The sequence below is a fragment of the Fonsecaea pedrosoi genome (genome assembly GCF_000835455.1).
Source record: "Fonsecaea pedrosoi CBS 271.37 unplaced genomic scaffold supercont1.7, whole genome shotgun sequence".
Taxonomy (NCBI): domain Eukaryota; kingdom Fungi; phylum Ascomycota; class Eurotiomycetes; order Chaetothyriales; family Herpotrichiellaceae; genus Fonsecaea; species Fonsecaea pedrosoi.
In genome coordinates this window covers 1,602,329-1,622,107 of record NW_013550609.1, presented here as the reverse complement: position 1 = coordinate 1,622,107, position 19,779 = coordinate 1,602,329, and the positions used below count along the sequence as shown (strand labels likewise).

The window sequence follows — 19,779 nt, the reverse complement described above, 5'->3', positions numbered from 1 at the left end:
GCCTTTTGGTATATCAACGATATGAAGCCCCTTATGCGGCGGGATGTTACGTTGGGAAAACAAGGGACGGTATTGATGGGTTCTGAAAGCGACGGCCAATTTCCCAGAGTTCTGGGAAAGGGTGATTGAGTCAAGGGGACTGACTATGGGCAGGGTAGGGCAATCAATATCTACAGTAGCACAACACGGGAAGAGAAAGAAGCATGAAATGGACTCGGATACAGACTACTGAGTATGATGAAAGATGAGGATGAGGATTAGGAAAACGAGAAATCCTTGTTGATATTCCGTGAATTATGAGATGGATATCTGCCGCTGTCGCTGTTTGTCTTCAGCTGGGAGGATACCATAACACTCCAACTCTACATCAGTAGTCAGCCACCCATGCTTATACATGGCTCATACGTGGTTTGCACGCAAGTCAAGGAGCAATTGGAAGCTTCTCAATGAGATAGGTGTCGCACTGGGGGCTGTCTTGATACCTGCATCGCAATATCGCCCCATCCCAAGGGCCGTCGGGGAGCAGGACCTCGATGTCTGCCACGCGCCGTGAGGCTGATGGAGCCGGCACGCGGGTGATGGGGAGAGGCTGGATTTGCTCATAGGGGAGATCGGGGACGATGAGCAAGTTGTCGTCGGGCCCATCTAGACTGCGGATATCGGCTTCGGCTTCAGCTTCTTCAAGGTCCATGACCTTGTTGGCAATCTGCGCGACGAGGCTGGCGTCCCAGATCCCTTCCTTGCGCGGCGTTTCGGCGATCAGTTGGATGGCCTGGCGTCGGAGGCCGCGCACGCGACATTTGAGAGCGAGGTAGAACAACGGGGCCATCGTGCCCAGGTCGGCGATAGAGTGCGAGAGGCCCTCTTCGGAGCCAAAGAACTTTTGACGCACGCCGCTCGTCAGGGCCATGTTGCGGACTCCCAGCGTCTGTTGGACGATGGACACGAAGTGGTGTGTGTGGCGGTCGAACCGTGTCTCGCCCGGCTCGAATAGGGTGTCGACCATGACCGCCGCCATGGTGTGGTAGACATCGAGCAATCGATGCGCGAACAACTCCAGCCCGTTCATGGTGCTTCTGAACTGCGCCAGGGTCTCGTCGTGGACGGATTTCCAGCTCTGGACATGGTGCTGCAAGTCCTGCTTCGAAAGGCATTCTGCAGCACATGCCCCATCGGATTGGGGTGAGGTGGAGTATTGCTGCTCCAGGTGGGCTTTGTTCACTCGACAGATACGGAGGAGCAGGTGTTCCATATACTCCCTCGCCTGATGTGTGGAGGAGAAGGTGGCGATCTCTGTGATGTGCTTCGGGTCCTCCGTCACAACCCATGGACGGCGAGGTGGCTGTCCGAACAACGTCGACTGTAGGTACAACCCCCTGAAACTGCGGAGGATCCACTGGTCGACGAAGGAGCGGCTGTGCTGCTTACCACTGCTTGATTCCGCAAGAGCGTGGAGTCTGAAGCTGTCCAGCATTCTCAGGCCGTGCTCCAGATGACTCCGGGCCATCTGGTAGTGGCCACGGAAGAACTCGAGTTGGACAAAGGCGATGCACGAGATCAGCGACAACCGGAGCGCCATGCGGTCATTGGCGGCCATGAGCCTGGGACGAAGATACTTGATTGCCTTGTTATATTGAACCAGGGCGAAGCTCTCTTCGTGGCGCAGGTGAGTTGACGTGTCGGCGCCCTTGTGGACAGCGCACAAGGCCAGCATGGCATGGGTCACGGCCAGCTCGGAGGCGCTGGCTTGGAATAACACAGCGTTGCCAGCGTGTGAGAAGAAGGCGCCTTGGAGCTTCTTGGAGGTGCGACACCAGAACCACTCGAGATGAGACTTTTCGTCGGCATCGAGGACGTTGGCCGGGTAGACAGAGAAGGTCCTAGGGGGTGAGTATGGGGACAAGTACAACTGTGTTCGTGATGTGATAGCCCGATGATCATTCTTCGACGAGGGCTGGGGACGATGGCGGTGTTGGTCAGTATAAGGACCAGCACCACCAACACCAGCTGTCCGTCCATCAGAATATCCATCTGTAGTACCACTACTAGTGACTCCTCCTCTTCCGACCCCTCCCCAGATCCCATAGCCGTCGCATTTCCGTCCTGTGGAGGTACAGCGGCGGCACTCTGGCATCAACTCGTCACATTTTATTTTGCGGATTTTACAAGTCCGGCAGCCCGTCTTGGACTTTGTTCGGCTGCCGCTGCTGGACCGTGGAGACATGACCGTAGTAGTAGCAGCAATAGCAGCAAGACTGCTTTGCTGAGCTAGCAGAATGGTGTGATTCATCCTGGGGGGGCATGGTGGTCATCTCGCCTGGCGTTTTTGATGGTCATGACCCCGGCGCAATAAAGACCAGTAGGGCTGAAGTAGAAGGAGACAAAATATCGGCGGAGCAAATCTTTAGCCTTTGATTTCTTCGGTAGGACGAGCAGTTTACCTACGATAGGTAGTTAGGAGGAGATATTCGAGGTGGATGCAGGTGTTTAGGCGAGCCACTCTTGTGATATCTCTGCCTTCGCCTTGGTCTTGGCTTTGTGCATCCAGTGCCACCGTCCACTGTCAAGCGTGCAACCGTGATGGCCTTGGGTTCCGAATGGTCGGTTCGGTTTGCCAGCGACTCTATTGGTGGTGCCTAGCTAACGAGTGCCACGTACGAGAACTCTGTACGTGGGCGCATGGCCAGATAGGGCACTATGTCCCTATATGATGTTGGAGTCCCCCCCAAAGACACCCCTATCACGCCAAAGTTGTCCCTACAAGTAATGCCTAGGCAGCACTACCATTAACTAAACTGGCAGCTCAGGCCCCCTTGGGTGCCCCTCCCTCCCCTCTCGGCCCCCAGAAGGGTCTCGACTCTGCCTTGCTCAATCCTTCGACTGCGGTAACGGAGAAAATCTTGTTCTTGTTCTTCTTTGCCGAGCGAATCCTTCGACAAGACCTAAGATTGCACTTCGCATTTCGCCTACGAGGACAAGCAAGAACTCGTACAGTGCTAGCCATGAACATCTACGGAGTATTACTATTGTTATCACTCCCTCTTTGCCGGTCTTAGCCTCGCTGCCCTCAACTAGCTCCTCATACCTACGGCGCACCGAACACAGAGGTGATCAGTGATCACTGCCTGCGAGCCTGCGGCTAGCCCACCAGCCTTAGCCCCCAACGCCGTTTTACTAGTAGCGGGACCAGGGGAATTGGAAGGAGACGCGCCAATATTTGTTGATTGTTTATGTGGGACGCGGAATCGGGAAACAGACAAGAAGATCCTTTGGAGGCGTTTAACACCGTGTCGGTGGTACCTAGTCGCCTTGCTCTCTGGGGTCCCAGATTTACAACGGTCGGTGGCAGTACGAGGAGGAGGACTCGGTACTTGGTATATTATGGTCAATCCATCCTGCTGAACATGGACATCTTCTCCCAGTAATTAATCGCAATCCTATCGACCACCTGAAAATCCCACGAGAGCAAATCTCCCTCTGTCTCTTCCTCTGTTTACAAAACCCTCAAGCCTCGTCAGCACAATAATATTAATATCGCTTGTTTCCTTGTCTAGGATCTGCGACATGGTTTATTTCCCTTTGGTCTTCAAGGGCCTGCCCATGCAATCATGGGCCTGAAACAGGTTTAGTCGAAGGTACCGCACCCGAACGGATGCCCGGCAAGAGGATTTTCAGATGGATTTGCAAATAAATAATGGCATTGAGGAGAAACTCAGCTTGGTGGAGTTTTATGACTCTGGTGCATCTGATGAGGATTAAGATTCTTATGTACACCGTATCAATCTTTTGTGGCTGATGAGTGCATCACCAGGCTGGATGAGGCTACGTCTTCCCTTTCGAGTATCTCATCCTCCCTTGATTCCTCCTCCCTTTCTCGCCCCAACACTCATCTCGCACGCTTTTCCTATATCAGTCTAAAACCTACTTTCGCTCTGATCTCCCGTTAACCTGGCGTCCTTTGTCCCTGGATCCCGCCCCCCTGTGGCTTGAGCCCGGCGTCATGGAAGTGACGCATGGTGGATACGGCTGGATGCTAGCCTCAGAGCCAATATGGCATGGTTCTATCTAGTATCTACCTTTTGGGAATTCCAAGTACTCAGTTGCTAACTAACGATCCAAGGCTTAAACGGCCATCATGTTCAAGCTATCGTGCACCCCCTCCCGCGTCGTTGGGACAATCATTTCCGAGTGAGAAATTCTGCTTCCCTCGCTCGCTAAACCGCTGAACCGCGAACTTGCGAGTCTTCGCTCCTGTGCCGGATACTTCGTTTGTAACTAACTCAGTATTTTCTTTTCCGCGTCCTTTATCAAAAAGTGCCAGATGCGTGGTCAAGCCTATTTACTACTACAGGATTATTGGGGTTCTCTGAGCTGTTTACTTTGCAACACTGAAGAGGGGGCAGATATAGACGTCTGCACACCATGGCCGCTGCGATTGCACCGGTAGAACTTCCCACTGGACGGCGGTCATACTACAACACCTCAATACCGCCCGTCGACATTCACGACCCGAATTGGATTCCTGTGCTGGACAGTGCCGCCTATAAACCGCCCTTGTCGCCGACCGAGAAGGAGGTATCAACTTACCAGCTTCCGTCTGCGTCCTTCTCCCTTTTCCCGGCTCAGGCAAACTCTCCCAAGCCACGCCCGGCAGTCTCTCATACCTACTCCAAGAGTTCGCTTGCTCCCGAGAGCGTTGCGTCGGGTTCAGATTCGAGGTCGCAAAGCCCGCAGGACAGTATCGAACCACTACCCAGCATTGGAGGACCCGTTCAATCGTCTCAGGATGGCACAAAGGGACACAATCGGCAGACTACGTCCACCACAGCGGCGTCGAGCGAAGAGAAGATATCGGTGCACACTGAGAGTGCCGGAGAGATGGGCAGCTCGTCGCACAGCGAAGAACACGAAATTTCCAGTATGATGGAGGAGCAGGAGTTGGGTTATCTACCACCCCCGCCAGAACCGGTCGGCGAGTTCATGATGAATAACTCTACACGGTCGTCCATGGTTTCGACAATGACCAAGAAGAGTACCGTCCTCCCACCGACGTCCAAGTACAACCGAAAACATGTGGCCTCGGTGGCGGTGAACGCTGGGCTGCCGTTGGTTCCCAGTCTACCTCAGACACCGCATGAATCCCCTCGAATAGGACCAACGCTGCCGACGACCACTCCCATACCTCAACCTTTACCATCACCCAAGCTGCCGCCCCCTCCCGAGGCGCCGCGGTCAGCTGAGCTCCCGCAAAAGCTACAACCTGCCAAATCTACTGCCTCTGAACGACGACAAAGAGCCCTTCATTCCCACCCATCCAACGTGTCGCTACGATCACAGCGCAATTCGAGCTCGGACGACGCCGAGGTCATCCCCAGACCGCCCTCGGTTCGCAACAAGTCGAGAAAATCGACCGACTCGCGGGCGACCACACCGAGATCCACCATCTACGATTCCCAGTTGCCGACGCCGGCACCAACCACGCCCCTCCCTCAATTACCTCCTGGCGCACAGATTCGGAGACCTTCGACGCGTGAAGGGAATTCGCAGCGGGCGCCACAGGCTCCCATTGATGAACCGGTGCCTTCAACGATGGCTTCCTCATTCCGACCATCTGAACACAGCGAGATGGCGTCGTTCATGACGGAGAAGAACACCATCATATGCCGACGGTTTGATGCCGTGCACGTGAGACTGCTCCTGTGCCTGCAAGACGAGATCTCGCAGCTGGAGAAGGAGCTCTTGAAGGTGGAAAACCCCAACTCGCCTGGAAATGCGTCGGAAAAGATGACTCAGAAGACGCGGATTCTGCGAGAGCTGCGGAAAGTGGTTGCAGAGTACGGTAAGATGATGACACTACCCTCGAGCACCTCTTGCTCGGTATAGCGGACTTGGGGCTAACTTGCAGCAGATCACCTATTCACGACGTGGAGCAAAATGCAAGCCAACAAGGCTAGCGAGTCGACGACGCGGGAGCTCAAAGAGTGGCTCGCAAAGCCGGGGACCAGCATCGAGGCGGGTCTGGGGATCAACATACAGCAGGATCTGCAGTGGCTGGAAAACACCAAAGACCTGAGCAGTATCGAGTTGGGCGACAAGGAGGGAGCAGGGCCTACGATAGATCAAGAGAAAGCCAGTCAGGGGGCGGGAGGGGGAGGAGAGGGTGGTGGTGGAAGTGGAGGCAGTGGAGGAGGGGGTTTCATGGCATTATTTGGATGCGCGGGCAAAAGGAAGTAATGATCAGGGGCCTTGAGCTGGTAAATTATGACTATTCTGGATGGCAGGATGTTGGTAGGGTGGCGTCTGTGCTCATGTCTATTGCATTTTGGCACGAAAGGCGCGCCATGATGTTGATTTAGTTGCCATGGACGGGGGGATTAAAAGCATATGAGTATATGGTCTACACCTACATACCTATATAGATCGTTGAGGACGGGTAATGTCTTTCAAATGCATACATTAGCCATATGCGGCACATGAACTGTCGTGACTGTCTATCGTGTGTCTACTTATAGTGTCTAGTGTCTAACACCGAGTATACTTGTATACGAGTGGAACGTGCCTTCCTTATCTTATGGTGATGGTCGTACCTGCATCAGGGACACGCGAATAATTGCCCATTCGAGCCTAGATCCAAATCTATTTTTCATTCCTTCTTTTTACCCCGGATTCAGATTTCTTGCCTCTTGCTAAATTCCATTAATTATTACATACAAAATACTCGCTCATTCGGTCAAGAACCAAGAAAAAAGTCACTTTTGACAGCAACAGGCAGAGATTTCCCCCGCGTCATTTCTCCAGCTCTTGTTCTTCCGCCTTTCTTCATCCATCCTTGTTTCTTCCATCATTTCATCTTCATCCTCATCTCCGTCGTCATCCTCTACAAATCTCATTCTTCATCCGTCGTCATAGTTGCTTGTCCATACATTTCTGTTACATCTCCTTGTCCTTTTTGGTTATTGTCTGTCCTTGTCTATATCGTCTCCTGATTTCTATAATCATGTTCCCGCCCCAACAAGGCGTCACCCTCGACATCCAAGCTCTCTCCGGCATCTGTGGCTCCATCTCCATCGCCTGCTGGGTCGTCGTCTTCTCTCCCCAAATCATCGAAAACTTCCGCCGCGGGTCGGCCGAGGGCCTGTCGATCGTCTTCATCGTCGTCTGGCTGGCCGGCGATGTCTTCAATATCCTCGGCGCCGTCCTGCAGGGCGTGCTGCCCACCATGATCATCCTCGCCGTCTACTACACCCTGGCCGACATCGTCCTGCTGGGCCAGTGCTTCTATTACCGCGGCTTCACCCTCACCGACTACGTGAAACCTGCGCATCACGCTCAAAATGGGGATGCCGAGACACGCCCGCTGCTGCACAGTGGTTCGGTGACCCAGCCGCCGTCGCGCGACGAGCATGAGCGGTCGTCGTCCATCTCGCATCTCCGACACCATTTGTCCGTCGAAGCCGCCCATCTGTCCCCCGTCACGCCGCTCATTGACCCACCGAAGCCGACTGATCCCCCGGCTGCCAGGAACTTGCGACCAACCAGCGCGTGGCAGGCGGTGGTGCTCAACACCTTTGCCATCCTGCTCGTCTGTGCCGCTGGGGTGTTTGGTTGGTGGATTGGGGCGCAAAAGCAGCAGCACCACCACAAAGACGAGTCACCACCCTCGGAGCCCTTGGAGTTTGATGTTCTGGGCCAGATCTTTGGTTATCTCTGCGCCGTGCTCTATCTGGGCTCCCGCGTGCCGCAACTCCTGCTCAACTACAAGCGCAAGAGCACTGAAGGCGTGTCACTGCTTTTCTTTCTCTTTGCGTGCATCGGCAATTTGACCTACGACATGTCCATCTTTGCCTATTCACCCGTCTGCGCGCAGCCCGATCATTGTCGGCCGGGGGAAGCAAAGGCCATTTATTTGAGATATATCGCCGTGAACGCGAGCTGGATCGCGGGGAGCTTGGGTACGCTGTTGTTGGATATGGCCATCTTTGTACAGTTTTTCATGTACCAGAAGGACGAGGACGAGGATGACGCCGAGTCTGCCGTTGTGGACTAGAGCACTGGCGCCCATCTCGATGAGCTACAAACAGCATTAGACGGAAAGTACGATCCTATCAACGACGATATTCGGGCCTTCACAACGAGGGCTTCTCACAGAATTTGAGCGAGCGGCGGCATCGACTTGTCTTACAGCAAGGGAGGTTAAATTACAGCGATATCAAAGAGCAACCCACCTCGATATACATCGATATACAGACTGGAGAATATATGGCTATCAATCAGACTGGTCATTCCTCGGGACGATCAACGACTTGAAAAAAAAAGGGGAAATACATGGGTACCCGTGAATCATGTACAGATGGAAGGAAGCATCAAACAGGCGGATACGTCTCAATAGGCTGGGAAAAAGGGTTTTGTTTTTATACGAAGTTGCATTAAAGCCTCAAAAGTAGGGTGGTGGATCATTCATGATGGGATAAGCTTCGATCTCTAGAGCTCACCGGGGATATCTTGGATTGGTCAGGCGCTTGGTGTATGGTTTTGGGCATTTGGTCAATCAACCAGGAGTGCCGGTGCATGGGGATCTGTTCAAGGCCAGAGAAAAGCCTACCTACCTAGGTATCTGACTGTATATACAGTCGTTGTGGATTTCTGGAATTAAAGAAAATCAATATTGGTCTTGTTGAGTGTAACTGGGCTAGGACAAGTGACCCAACAAAGATCTGTTCTCGCGTGTACCGGATATTTTGCACTGCTACTGTAGTGCTTGTGTTATTCCTCACAATTCGTACAAACATGGGCGAACCTCGGAAATATTGCTTTGTGCGGCGGGTGTCGTTGCCCTGCCAACCATTGCTTTGGGCTCATTGACGTCATTGGTTGGACCTGTAAATACCTACAGTGCTCACTCACTCACTGCCTATTATTAGGTGCCAAGTAACCACCAACTGATTGACTGATTTGAACGAGAATCGAATACTTTCACTGGACTCTTTTCCAACCTGCACACCTCACCAGACCCTTTTGCATCCTTACGTCGGTCGAAAAATAATCGCCAGCGAACCTCGCAACCAAATCAACTCACAAGATAAAAAGAAACGGTTTATCAAAAGCCCAAATGTCTCCCACAAAAGCCACCCAGGGCCCTCTCGCCGAGAAATGTCCCAATCCGACTTCGCCCACGAAGACGGCCGCGCAGGACATGACGGGCAATGACAAGTTCAAGGGCGCTTTCGCGGACGCCGGGAAAGGAGGGATTCACATGCCGCGCTTTGAGGTGCCACAACAACAGCAGCAGCGACACCAGATCCAGACCCAGAACCAGCCCACCTGTGGTGCCGGTACACAGACTTACATTTCGCCCTCGGACGCGATCCGGAGTCCCACGACCAAGAAGCTGAGTGAGATCAAGGGGAGGCGGTTCATGTGCGTTTTGGTTCCTCCATCCCTCTCTCTCTCCCTCACAACTTTTTGTTTTGTGGCACTGGCTAACCTGTCCGCGACGTCGCAACTCGAATAGGAATGCAAAGCCCCAGACGCTCTTCGCCAGGACGCTGGCCAAGGAGAATCAGAAGGCGCAGTTGGCGCACAGCCAGACACAAGCCCAAGCTCAAGCTCAGGATGGGATTTGACGTTACGTCCAGCCACAACAGACAATGGATTGTGTATTCCACATTTGGCAGGAGTTTCAACACGAGGAAACGGCTGTGACGCAGATGTCGAGTCACTGTCTCATGTCTCTTTGTATTATTGGGCCGGGTTGGTAGGGAGGGAACGATCACGGTGTTGGTGTCGAGAGGGAGTTTGACTCGTCTGTGTTGAACAAGGAGCGAAAAAAGCGAAAGAACAAAACAAAACAAAACAAAACAAAACAAAACAAAAACAAAAACAAACAAAGGGGATGAAATGGGGCGCAAGGGTTCTTGTTGATGATTGAAACGCACGTAACATATACCCCGGGGGAAAAAAAAACTACGTGTTGGGGGAGTTATGTCGACAGACAGTCAGACAGACGGACAGGGCTGCTTGCGGCGATTGTGTGTTGTGTACCTAGGTATTTGATTTTGGGTATTGGGTTACTGGACATTTGGTATTCTCCATGTGTGCGCCGATTCGCCGAGTATTTGTGTTTTGTGGGTTTTTTTTTCGTTTGCGTTTGTATATTTTATCCCCGTTGTCTCACCCATGGACTAACGGCCAATGAGCCAAGCAAGCACCCTCGTACCTACCTAACTACCTACCTACCTACCTACCTACCTACCTACCTACCTACCTACCTACCTACCTACCTAGGGGTCGACGGTATCTACCTTAGCAACCACGGTGGCCGACAATGTGATTATGTCAAATTGAAGGGCAGTTTGACAAGGAGAAGGCAACGCATAGATCGTGGAATTCGATTCGGAGGCCACCCGATGTTGTAGATGTTATAATGGTATACTCGGATGGAAATCTTATTCTTCAAAGCTAAATTACCTTTCCTCTTTTTTTTTCGTCCTTGATACTCGAAATATTCAAATCTTTGCCGAAAACACTCCTTTGCTACACTGTTGAAAGACACTCTGGCAGCCACTGGCAAGAAACCCTGCGGTCTGAACCCGCTAACAGAAAGCTGAACCCCATTTCCTTCTTTCGCTTTGCAGCTTCTTCGGTCCCAGAAACCGTGCCAATCTCGAGTCCATGACGTTTTCCGATTCTCAAGATCTTTCTCCAAGGCTTCGATAAAGACGATAAAGTCGGGTTCTTCGCCATCCCCGCCGGGAAGACCCATGGATTGACGAAGGTCAAAGGGGCCCCACGAAACATCCCGCCACGCCCTCAACGGTCAGAATTTCCTCGGCTCGCTCGACGGGCAGCCACAGTCTCGATCATGGGTAGGATTGCCAGTTCCTTGGACCGCCTGGACGTCCAAAGATCGATCTACGTCGGCGAAGGAGGCAAGGAAGGGACCGAAGCTTCGCTAGCCCAGAGGAGGGTAGAGGGCCCGTCTAATGACCTGGACGCATTCCTCCCGAATTTGAACCATGGGGATGATGACTCCGGCGACTCCGCTGTCCAAGGCCCATTTTCAGGGAAAGAGGACAGAGGAACGAGGCCGATGGCGCGAATCCAACACATGAAAATGCGGAGGGACCGGACCTGCTCTGGGCGTTCCGGCATTTTGTGCGCATTTTCCATGCCTCTTTTCCTCAAGCTTGCAGTGATTCAATCTCGGTCCTCGGGGTACAAAAGAGAGGGAGAGAGTCAGCAATGAGGTTTCATGGACGACTTCATCTTTCCGCCATCTCGCAATGCCGCCGTCCCGCAATCTTCAAATCCCGACATTCCGCCTCTCCACTAGCTAGTTCGGGCCAAACCTATTGAGGGCGACCCAGGCCCTTGGGTAAGATTTGCCATCAGAACTACTAAGACTTTATTATCAGGCAAGTAATGAATGTCCAAATAGTGTTGTTACCGCCCCCGAAACCCCCCTTCCCCGCAGGGTCCCCGCTTCTTGGGAGCTGGTTTACAGTTAATAGCGATTTCGATCAGCCAGACTGAGATTGGTTGGGTCGACCACGCCATGGGATGACGAAATTTTCCATTGCTGCTTTGCCCACCAGGATGCCCAATCACACTTTGGTATTAATCCCTATGGGGACCCGAAGGAGGGGGGCCCCGAACGGCGGAAGGGCGCGATAGCTCTCTCTTTAACAACTGTTGCTATTGTTCCAGCCGGCTCAACTGTCGGCTCAAGTCCCCGCTGAGTATAGCCCGCCAAATCAGCAACCTTCTTGACTAGACACACTCCGTAAGTGGACATCCAGTAAGCTCTCAAACGGCCCGATCGGCCGCGCTCTGGTTGCTTATCTGCCAAGTCAGGGTTTGGCCGTCGAAAGACTAACTGGTTCCATAGTCCCAAACTTCCACCGAAGAGGAGATTGACTGGGACGAGAAGATTCCTGGTTATTGGATCTTGTCAGGGCTGATTGGCAAGATGTATTGATACGAAATGGTTCGAAACGTCTCGGGTAGCTTGTTTCGATGGAGCGGGAATAATCCCAGCGGCAGAAGCGGCATAAGCGGCATTGTGCTCTAGCCGCGTCCGGCAAGCATCCCCCCCCCCTTCCGTTCACAAGATTCTGCTCCACTTCCCGCCAGCGGAGCGGGAAATGTCGGTATGTTTGGTCCATGTGTGCTCAAAGTCTAGCAGAACCCTGAATACATATTGATCCGTCCGTCAGGAAGCCCATCCAGCCCTGCTGCATCATCGACGACAGAGTAGAGCACGTTAAAGCGGGTTATTACTTGTCGCAGTTCTCATCCTATTGAAAATGTGGAAGTTTCTCAGCACACAATGTGGAGCAACAACATATGTAGCTAAATTGGTGGTAAAGAAAATAGACATTGCTATTGGCGTATCTTCTCAAGGCCAACGAGACAGACACACTATGGAGTTTAGGCTCATCGGGTCCGTCTATAGCATTTAGGAGCACTAGGGATTGAGAGGAGCCCATTAGAGCTTCAGTAACTAGTTGAGAATAGAGAAAAGCGACCCCTGCTTCGGTGACCGACCCCGAAGCTACTCGACGATGGAATGATTCGATGTCCCAGAATGTACTCGCACTGGTTTCATAACCTTGTCGACGACAGAGAAAGATCGACGAGGTTTGTAGCGAGTCGCCTCCGCCGAAGGCCTTGAATATCGCGCGTATCGAACAAGGATTGAAGTCATGTCGCGCAGGTGAGTTGCTACATACCTCGTCCGCTGAAACTCTGAAGTAGAATTTCTCTTTTCCCCTTCATTCTAGAAGGCCTCCGGATCGGACCCCTTGGACCTAGTCCCGCCCTTTGGTGTTCTCAATCACTTCCACCTGCACATGATCACCACCCTCATCCTTCTCTCCGGTCGTCTTGATCTCGATGATCTTGTCTCCCTCCAGGTTCTTTCCATCGGCGGTGATGCGGACGACGACTTTGTCACCAAAAAGCTCACTGATCTCCTCCAGCGTCTTGTTTGTCGTTTCCGGGAAGTAAAACCACACGATGAAGAAGTTCACAATGTTGCACGTAAACCAGACCATATACATCCTCCACCCGATCTTCTCAAAGGCCAGCGCCGAGGATGACGTGTAGGTGATAGCACCCAGAAAATAAGTAAACCATGCGATAGCCAACCCCTTGGCTCGCAGCGGAGTCGGCCACAGCTCGGACACATAGATAAAAATTGACGGGCCCAGGGTCAGGTCAAGGGTAAACACAAAGAGAAACAAAACAACGATACAGGCGGCATTCCCGGCCTTGTCGTCGGTGGCGACGTATCTTCGGGATAGTAATGCTTCGGCCAGCAACGCCGCAGCCATAGCAGGCAGGCCGACAACTGTGTCAGGAGCCATATCTGTCAGCTCGAGAACGCGCTCAATTGGCCAAGGAGGGTCGGGGTTTCATTGTGACTTACGAAATAAGATTTTTCGACCCGTCTTGTCAACGTAGATGGAGGCCAACATAACACCACACGTGCCAATAAATGTGTACAAGGCATTCAGCAGGAGAGGCATCGAGCCACGGAAGCCCAGATTCTCGTAGATTAGTATCTTGTAATTACCAATGCCGAAGGCGCCAGTACTTTGGTAGGCGAACATGGCCACAATGACAATCAAGGCCCGTTTTCGATAGCTTGGCTGCTTGACAATCTGCCAGTACGTCACCCCCATGGTCTTGTCGTAGTCGATCTGCCGTTGGATCTGGATAAACTCGGCGTTGGCGGTCTGTTCAACTTGGTCACTATGAGTTGGCCCTTCGTGCAGTTTTTTGAGAATGGACCAGGCCTGGTCTGATTTGCCTTGCCAGAGCAGCCACCGGGGCGACTCTGGGATGAAAAATGAACCAACGAACATGACCAATGGACCGATGCAGGCCAATGCCAGCGGCAGTCGCCATTGCACACTCGGATTTTGGGCATAGTAGGTCCCCAGACTGATCCATCCGACCACGTTCATGCCAATTCCCAGACTGGTCGCGAACGAGCCCAGCAACAAACCGCGATGTTGAGGCGGAGAGATCTCGGCCAGGTAGATCGGAGCCAGCGTGACAATCATGCCAGTGCCCCATCCCTGGACAAGCCGGAATACAATCAACATCACGACGTGGACGGTGCCCGCCACCAGACTGGAGCCGATGAGGGCCAACGCAGAGGCAATGATCAACGCCTTCCTCCGGCCGAGTTTGTCGCCGACCCAACTCTGGGACACAGAGCCGAATGCCCCACCCGCAAAGAAGAGTCCATTTATGGCTCCCAAGATGTTGGCCGTGTAGGTGGTGCCTCCTGTGCGCGACCAAAGGGATCATTCAGTGAGACACAAAGCTCGATCTGGAGGGACGCAAGCTCATAGAAAGACTGTACTCACGTTCAAGGCCAAGATAAATGTAGAACTGTGGCTGCCCGATGCTCGCTGTGAGCGCTTGGTAGGCGAATCCGTAGGCAAAACCTCCGCTACATGCAAAAATGGCCAACAGGATGTTGTAAAAAGTCAATTTGCCGATCTTGACGCCTGCGTTGGCCATGGTGAACCTGATCGTAAGACAACGCCTGACCGAAAACTAAACGTGAACCACAAGCCGGTTCAATGAAAGCTCGTTGAGGTTCCGGATAAGGAATATCAAAAGAATGGACTGAAACCCCCTTTATACCAGATGTATGCCTTGGATGCGGAACCTCTGGCATTTTCCGGTGCGGCATGGAGGAGGGGAGGACATCTTGATTCTTCGCCCTGCTCATGGAAGCGGCAAGGCGGGATGATGGGCCGCCAGCGTACCTATCAACTATGAGTACCTGATACCAACCAATTCCCCAAGTTTTTAAAACTTCGCAGTCAAACTTCGATTCCATTCGGTCCCGGTCACATCCTCAGCCAATTTCGGTTAGCTGGGCACTCGACAGGCTCTGCACCGTTCAACGATGACCACCGCAAGACCGACTTGCTTCGTGCTCTTGGACATCAAATGCTGCGGATGATGACACAACGAAGCTCTCCATAGACATAGGTACGTCGTGGTAGAGCTAGATCGCGAAACAACGATCCTTACCTTGGTACAACGATCCTTACCTTGGTACAACGATCCTTACCTTGGTACAACGATCCTTACCTTGGTACAAACGCTGGGATAGGTCTCGACGCAGACGCGGCGGCGGAACGAGATCACCATGATAGAAAATAGAAACTTCTGCAAACTTTGGTGTTTCCCAAGCCGTCCCCAGTAACCCATGGGGTACCTCGGGTTCCAGAAGACCATTCCCGCAATTCCACCCTCCTTTCAATTTCTCAAAGAAATAAGTAGCGTCTAAAAATGTCGTGGTGATGACAGTTCCATTGTGCTGTTAGCCTCGTACCCTGGTAACTTGAAGCCTGCAGCTCCCGGCACCCATTCACCACATAAGCCCAAGAGGAGTTGAAGACGTGCCTTTACGTTAGCAGCGTTCTGCCTTCATTTCGAGGTGGGTTGTTGATAAAATGGCTCGCATTAACTGGAAGAACTTTGCAATCTGTTCCGCGGTATCCACGGGAATGTTGGTCTTTGCCCACCCATCCCCTGTCATCGCAACTACCCCTGGTGTCAAGAACCGCCAAGTACACCACGCACGTGACAACCCCTTCTGATTTAAGCACCGCATGCTCACCGCCTGAGGGAAGCTTCCCTTCCCTTATGCTTTGAGTCTTAGTTTAGATATACTATTAAGGAATACCTATACCTACCTGCCACCTATCGCTACCCTCTGCCTATCTACAAAGGCCGTTCCTAACATAGTACCTCTGTACTCAGGGGGAAATCTATGAACCGACCGAGCACAACTGCGGTTTAGGGTCAGGCTTAAGAGTCTGGGCAGATTGGCAGCCTTGGCGCTTAAAGAATGGTATCCTGGCAGACTTGGCCGACGCTGCTTTTGACACTTTCTATACTCGTCCTCGGAACCTTACAACAAACCAGAGCCTTGTCCCTTGGCTGTCGAGTCTAGTCTCACTCAGCCTGGGACTCCAAATGGACCGTGTATACTCTATCTGTTTCGCTTGTCGTGCCAAAACTAGTCTTCCTCATTGACAATTTCCGACATGATACCCTCCCTTGCCATCAGTCGAGTGGAGCTCCTCGCGAAGACGGTCAATTTCATCCTCAAACACATCGGGGTCGGTACATTCAGAGGCAGTTTCGAGATCGACCATTGTAACGGTTTTGCCTCGACCACCGGCTTCGCGAACGAGAAAATTGTGTCTGTTCACATCCCCGTGTAACATGCCGAGTCGGTGTAAGTTCCCCAAAGTATCTTGACATACGTCCACGTCTTCTGGCCCCGTGTGTCGTGCGTCTTTGATGTACTCGATCACTAAGCCCATGACTCTTTCTTCTTCTGTCAAATGGCCCAGGAATTGTGGTGCGATTCCCCGTCCGTCAAGACGTTGATAAACCTTTGTTTCATCCTCAAAGTACTGCGTTTCCTATGGAAACCTGGCAAATTTGATGAGCACTTCGTGTCCGGCTCTGACTCCTCCAATGTCCTTTTTTAGAGTCGCAGTATAGATATTGCTGCGAAGTTGTTGCCTTCCCTCCAGGTCGAGCCAGTCGATCCGCACGGGATGCCATGTACTGACGATGGTCGGGAGCTCGACCTTCGCATAGCGAGAAAAATAAGGGGTGCCTTGCTCTAGGTGCGTTACGACATGCCCTGTGTTCCAGTCGCCTGGGGGCATTGGTGGCAGCTGCGGGACTATCAGACGGTCCCAGGTCATGTCTTCGAGTTCGTAGATTTGAATGACTTGCCGTCGACCAAGATTCGGTAGTCGCTCATATCCTCGGGGTCTACCTCGAGGTTGAGGATTTGGATTCGATTGCAGACGCCCATGAAGGGGACCAAACCCAAACTCCGTGAGATTTTCAACGTCAAGAAATATGGTCGGGGTTGGCAAGTTGTGTTTGGTTCGTGGTGACAGAAATATTATATCCTCGAGGTACGATCGGTATGGTGGTAGCCTCGTAGGATGCCTTGATCGATCCTCGCACTTCTTCCCCAACCGACCTCAACACGACACTCGGGGATATTGTAAGCCTCGTATCTTTCACATGTCATCAGGATGCAATAAAATATACTTGGCTGTACTTGTAGGAATTTAACGAGGTACATAAATAAAGGGAAGGCGCGACAGGGAAGCTTGGCGTGTGATTGACTGACCGACATATGTATGTGATATCCCATGCAGGAGCCTGTGACACAATGGAATTCTACCAAGTCCCAGGCACCGATCACGCCTTCTTGGGTACCCAACAAAATACCATCCAAGCAAGAAGAATTTTCGGATGGTTACACAGGCGCTGCTTGGTGGTCACACAGCGACACCGCGCCACCATGTTTTGTTGCCATTTCACGAAGCTGAAATGAAAAAGTTGGGAATGTCAGAAAGTCCGGCAGCTTCAATTCCCATCATTATTGGGCCAACACCCATTGTCGATCTGATCATGAGTCAGAAGACGGTTTGCTATATAAAAACAGACACCTGTCCAGGTTAAGTCTCTGCTCACTTCCTGTCAGCATCACCATTACCAGCACCCAACAATCGGATATCGGCTGCGAGGAGACACTCCCCACCAAAAAGTCACATTGCACCCATCAAAATATGGCATCCGTCTGTAAAAAGAAATCTTGTTCTGTGCTCCGAATTCTTGCTCTTTTCCACCATTGATCGGCCTCGACGTTGACTGACATTGTGAATCAGGCATCGGCCGCACGGCTTCTCAGAATCATGTGCACGCAAGAATATAGAGAGTATACTTGCCGCTGCCGCAAGTCAGAGGAGTTCGAACAGTGTGAAGAACGCCACAGCACCAACGTCAGATGTAGCCCTGTCACACGGGGGACCTTCAGAACGTCCACACACATGTGTATCAGGCATATGGTCACGCCCGGCAAGGACGAGATGCGCCGCACCGAGAACAACCCTAATGGTGCGCGGAGAGAGGGAAACCAGGAAAGGCGTTAAGCATTGCCTGTTTCTTCAGGAAGTCGTTCCGATGTGGCAACTCTGGCATCAGTGATATGAGCATTGTATCTGGTTGAAAAGAAGCATGGGGATGGCGGACTAGGTTCTGTGTGCAAGGTGGGGAGATCGACTCCATGTATCTGCCAGTCGCTTTAAGTGACATTCAAGATCTGCTTCGGATCATCATCGTTCGGTTCAAGCGGCGAAGACGTACACTCCCCCCTCCTCTCGCGCCACGGACAAGAGTGCAATAACATCCAGTATTCGGCAAAATCTTACTCGATGAAGTGGAGAAGAACATGTGTGTCTCGGTCGCCGTTAGATTAAAGTCTGGGGATCTCGAATTTCTCAGTGGTTTTCGTCGCCAGCGACACTCACTCGTCAACCGTCCTCGACCTCGCCTGTTATGCCCACATGTTTGCCGTTGACAACTTTTCCACACTGCCGTATGTGCTGTCTAAAGCCAGCGGCCAGGAATTGGCGTTTCGCGTGTCGGAGGTCCCCGAAATCGTTGTGACAAGCGTAGCAAAGAAATCCCCAATGTGCTATTCCGTTTCGAAGGTCGAGGTAAGGTACTTCAACAATTGCCATGAACCTCCTCGGATTATACGCTAGAGCATCACGAGGGGCTTCCGGACGCCGTGACCTCGTTTCTTCCGCTCTTTGGGCTCTCCTTCGAGTATGTTCCCTTGTGCCCGGCTCAGCGGGTACTGATTCTGCGGCGGAGGCGCAGCTCTGACTGACAGTGCTGATCTGCTGAACAGTTTCTGTATTGATGAGAATGAGCCGCCTACGGCAGCTCTTTCTCCAGATTGTGTATCGTCCAGGGGCGCTCTTCAAACATGGTAGGCGCTTTAAGTATTGGAAAGAGAAACCAAATTGACCACGAGCCTCAGATCTCAATATCGGTAGATAGTTGGGGAGTCGAGAAAAGCAGAGGAAGCAGACACGAGTACACGTGAGAAGGTATAGATACCCGGCGAAGTCGTTGCAAGTCTCACAGGTAGGGGAGGTGATCTTGTTGAATAGCTGTTGGTATCTAATGAAGGGCGCCATTTCAGTACGAAGAATTCTACGCAAAATATCTGGGCAGTGTTGGATGATAGCTTTGAGCTGCGGCATTTCGTGGACGGTGTCAAAGGCCCGACGGTTGGTCTGTTGCAATGACATGCAGGACTGTATATCCAGATCAAGTAGAATCATGTTGAGAATCTCGAGAGGAAGAACATCGAGCTTTCCCAGGCCATACTTTGCTTTCTGGCAACCGCGCTGTCGATTTAGGGGGCAAGTTTTGTCCAAATCTTGATCACTGAGGGTTAAGTCTCGTATAGAATGCATGGGCCGGAAACGGACATACAAATCTTCCGAGGTTAAAGAGGCGTCATCTTCTTCCATGGAGAGCAATAATGAGCCCTGAGATGATAAACATGAATGGTGGTAATGAAGATGGTGGTGGTAATGGTGGTAGTGGTATGACGGCGCGCAGCGCGAGGCGCGACGGCCAAAGTGTAAACCCCAAGGACTACGGAGCTAGCCGAATTTGGCGATCAGTGCCGCCGTCTTGGTGGCATTCTTTCCTCGATGCCAAGATCCAACCAAAATGTAAATAGCTACCACGACGGACATCGGACGGACTGGCGTCAAGGAGAGTGAAACATCAGGTAAGAACAATAATGGAGATAATGGAAGACAAGAGAACTGAGAGAGACGAAAAGTCCGCCAAACACCGGGAGAGTGTGAGATACTCGTACTACTACTACCGAGTAGGTACTGGTACTTG

General features: G+C 52.1%; 7 protein-coding genes across 7 annotated transcripts; 3 read left to right on the top strand and 4 right to left on the bottom strand.

Annotated features, from left to right (window-relative positions):
• Positions 1 to 421: 421 nt before the first annotated feature.
• Positions 422 to 2,290, bottom strand: Z517_10643 (uncharacterized protein; the record flags this gene model as incomplete). The annotated part of the gene is made up of 1 exon (XM_013424252.1): positions 422 to 2,290. The coding sequence occupies one exon, from the start codon at positions 2,288 to 2,290 to the stop codon at positions 422 to 424; it is 1,869 nt and encodes a 622-aa protein (XP_013279706.1).
• Positions 2,291 to 4,422: 2,132 nt separating this feature from the next.
• Positions 4,423 to 6,234, top strand: Z517_10642 (uncharacterized protein; the record flags this gene model as incomplete). Its single annotated transcript, XM_013424251.1, has 2 exons — positions 4,423 to 5,839; positions 5,909 to 6,234. 2 exons carry the CDS (start codon positions 4,423 to 4,425, stop codon positions 6,232 to 6,234), a joined length of 1,743 nt encoding a protein of 580 aa, XP_013279705.1.
• Positions 6,235 to 6,997: 763 nt separating this feature from the next.
• On the top strand, positions 6,998 to 8,047 carry Z517_10641 (uncharacterized protein; the record flags this gene model as incomplete). Its single annotated transcript, XM_013424250.1, has 1 exon — positions 6,998 to 8,047. One exon carries the CDS (start codon positions 6,998 to 7,000, stop codon positions 8,045 to 8,047), a length of 1,050 nt encoding a protein of 349 aa, XP_013279704.1.
• Positions 8,048 to 9,109: 1,062 nt separating this feature from the next.
• Z517_10640 (uncharacterized protein) lies at positions 9,110 to 9,623 on the top strand (the record flags this gene model as incomplete). Its single annotated transcript, XM_013424249.1, has 2 exons — positions 9,110 to 9,417; positions 9,512 to 9,623. The coding sequence occupies 2 exons, from the start codon at positions 9,110 to 9,112 to the stop codon at positions 9,621 to 9,623; spliced, it is 420 nt and encodes a 139-aa protein (XP_013279703.1).
• A 3,186-nt stretch (positions 9,624 to 12,809) lies between these two features.
• Positions 12,810 to 14,535, bottom strand: Z517_10639 (uncharacterized protein; the record flags this gene model as incomplete). The annotated part of the gene is made up of 3 exons (XM_013424248.1): positions 12,810 to 13,351; positions 13,430 to 14,296; positions 14,379 to 14,535. 3 exons carry the CDS (start codon positions 14,533 to 14,535, stop codon positions 12,810 to 12,812), a joined length of 1,566 nt encoding a protein of 521 aa, XP_013279702.1.
• A 1,526-nt stretch (positions 14,536 to 16,061) lies between these two features.
• Positions 16,062 to 16,754, bottom strand: Z517_10638 (uncharacterized protein; the record flags this gene model as incomplete). The annotated part of the gene is made up of 2 exons (XM_013424247.1): positions 16,062 to 16,463; positions 16,512 to 16,754. 2 exons carry the CDS (start codon positions 16,752 to 16,754, stop codon positions 16,062 to 16,064), a joined length of 645 nt encoding a protein of 214 aa, XP_013279701.1.
• A 1,856-nt stretch (positions 16,755 to 18,610) lies between these two features.
• Positions 18,611 to 19,394, bottom strand: Z517_10637 (uncharacterized protein; the record flags this gene model as incomplete). The annotated part of the gene is made up of 2 exons (XM_013424246.1): positions 18,611 to 18,833; positions 19,357 to 19,394. 2 exons carry the CDS (start codon positions 19,392 to 19,394, stop codon positions 18,611 to 18,613), a joined length of 261 nt encoding a protein of 86 aa, XP_013279700.1.
• Positions 19,395 to 19,779: the final 385 nt, after the last annotated feature.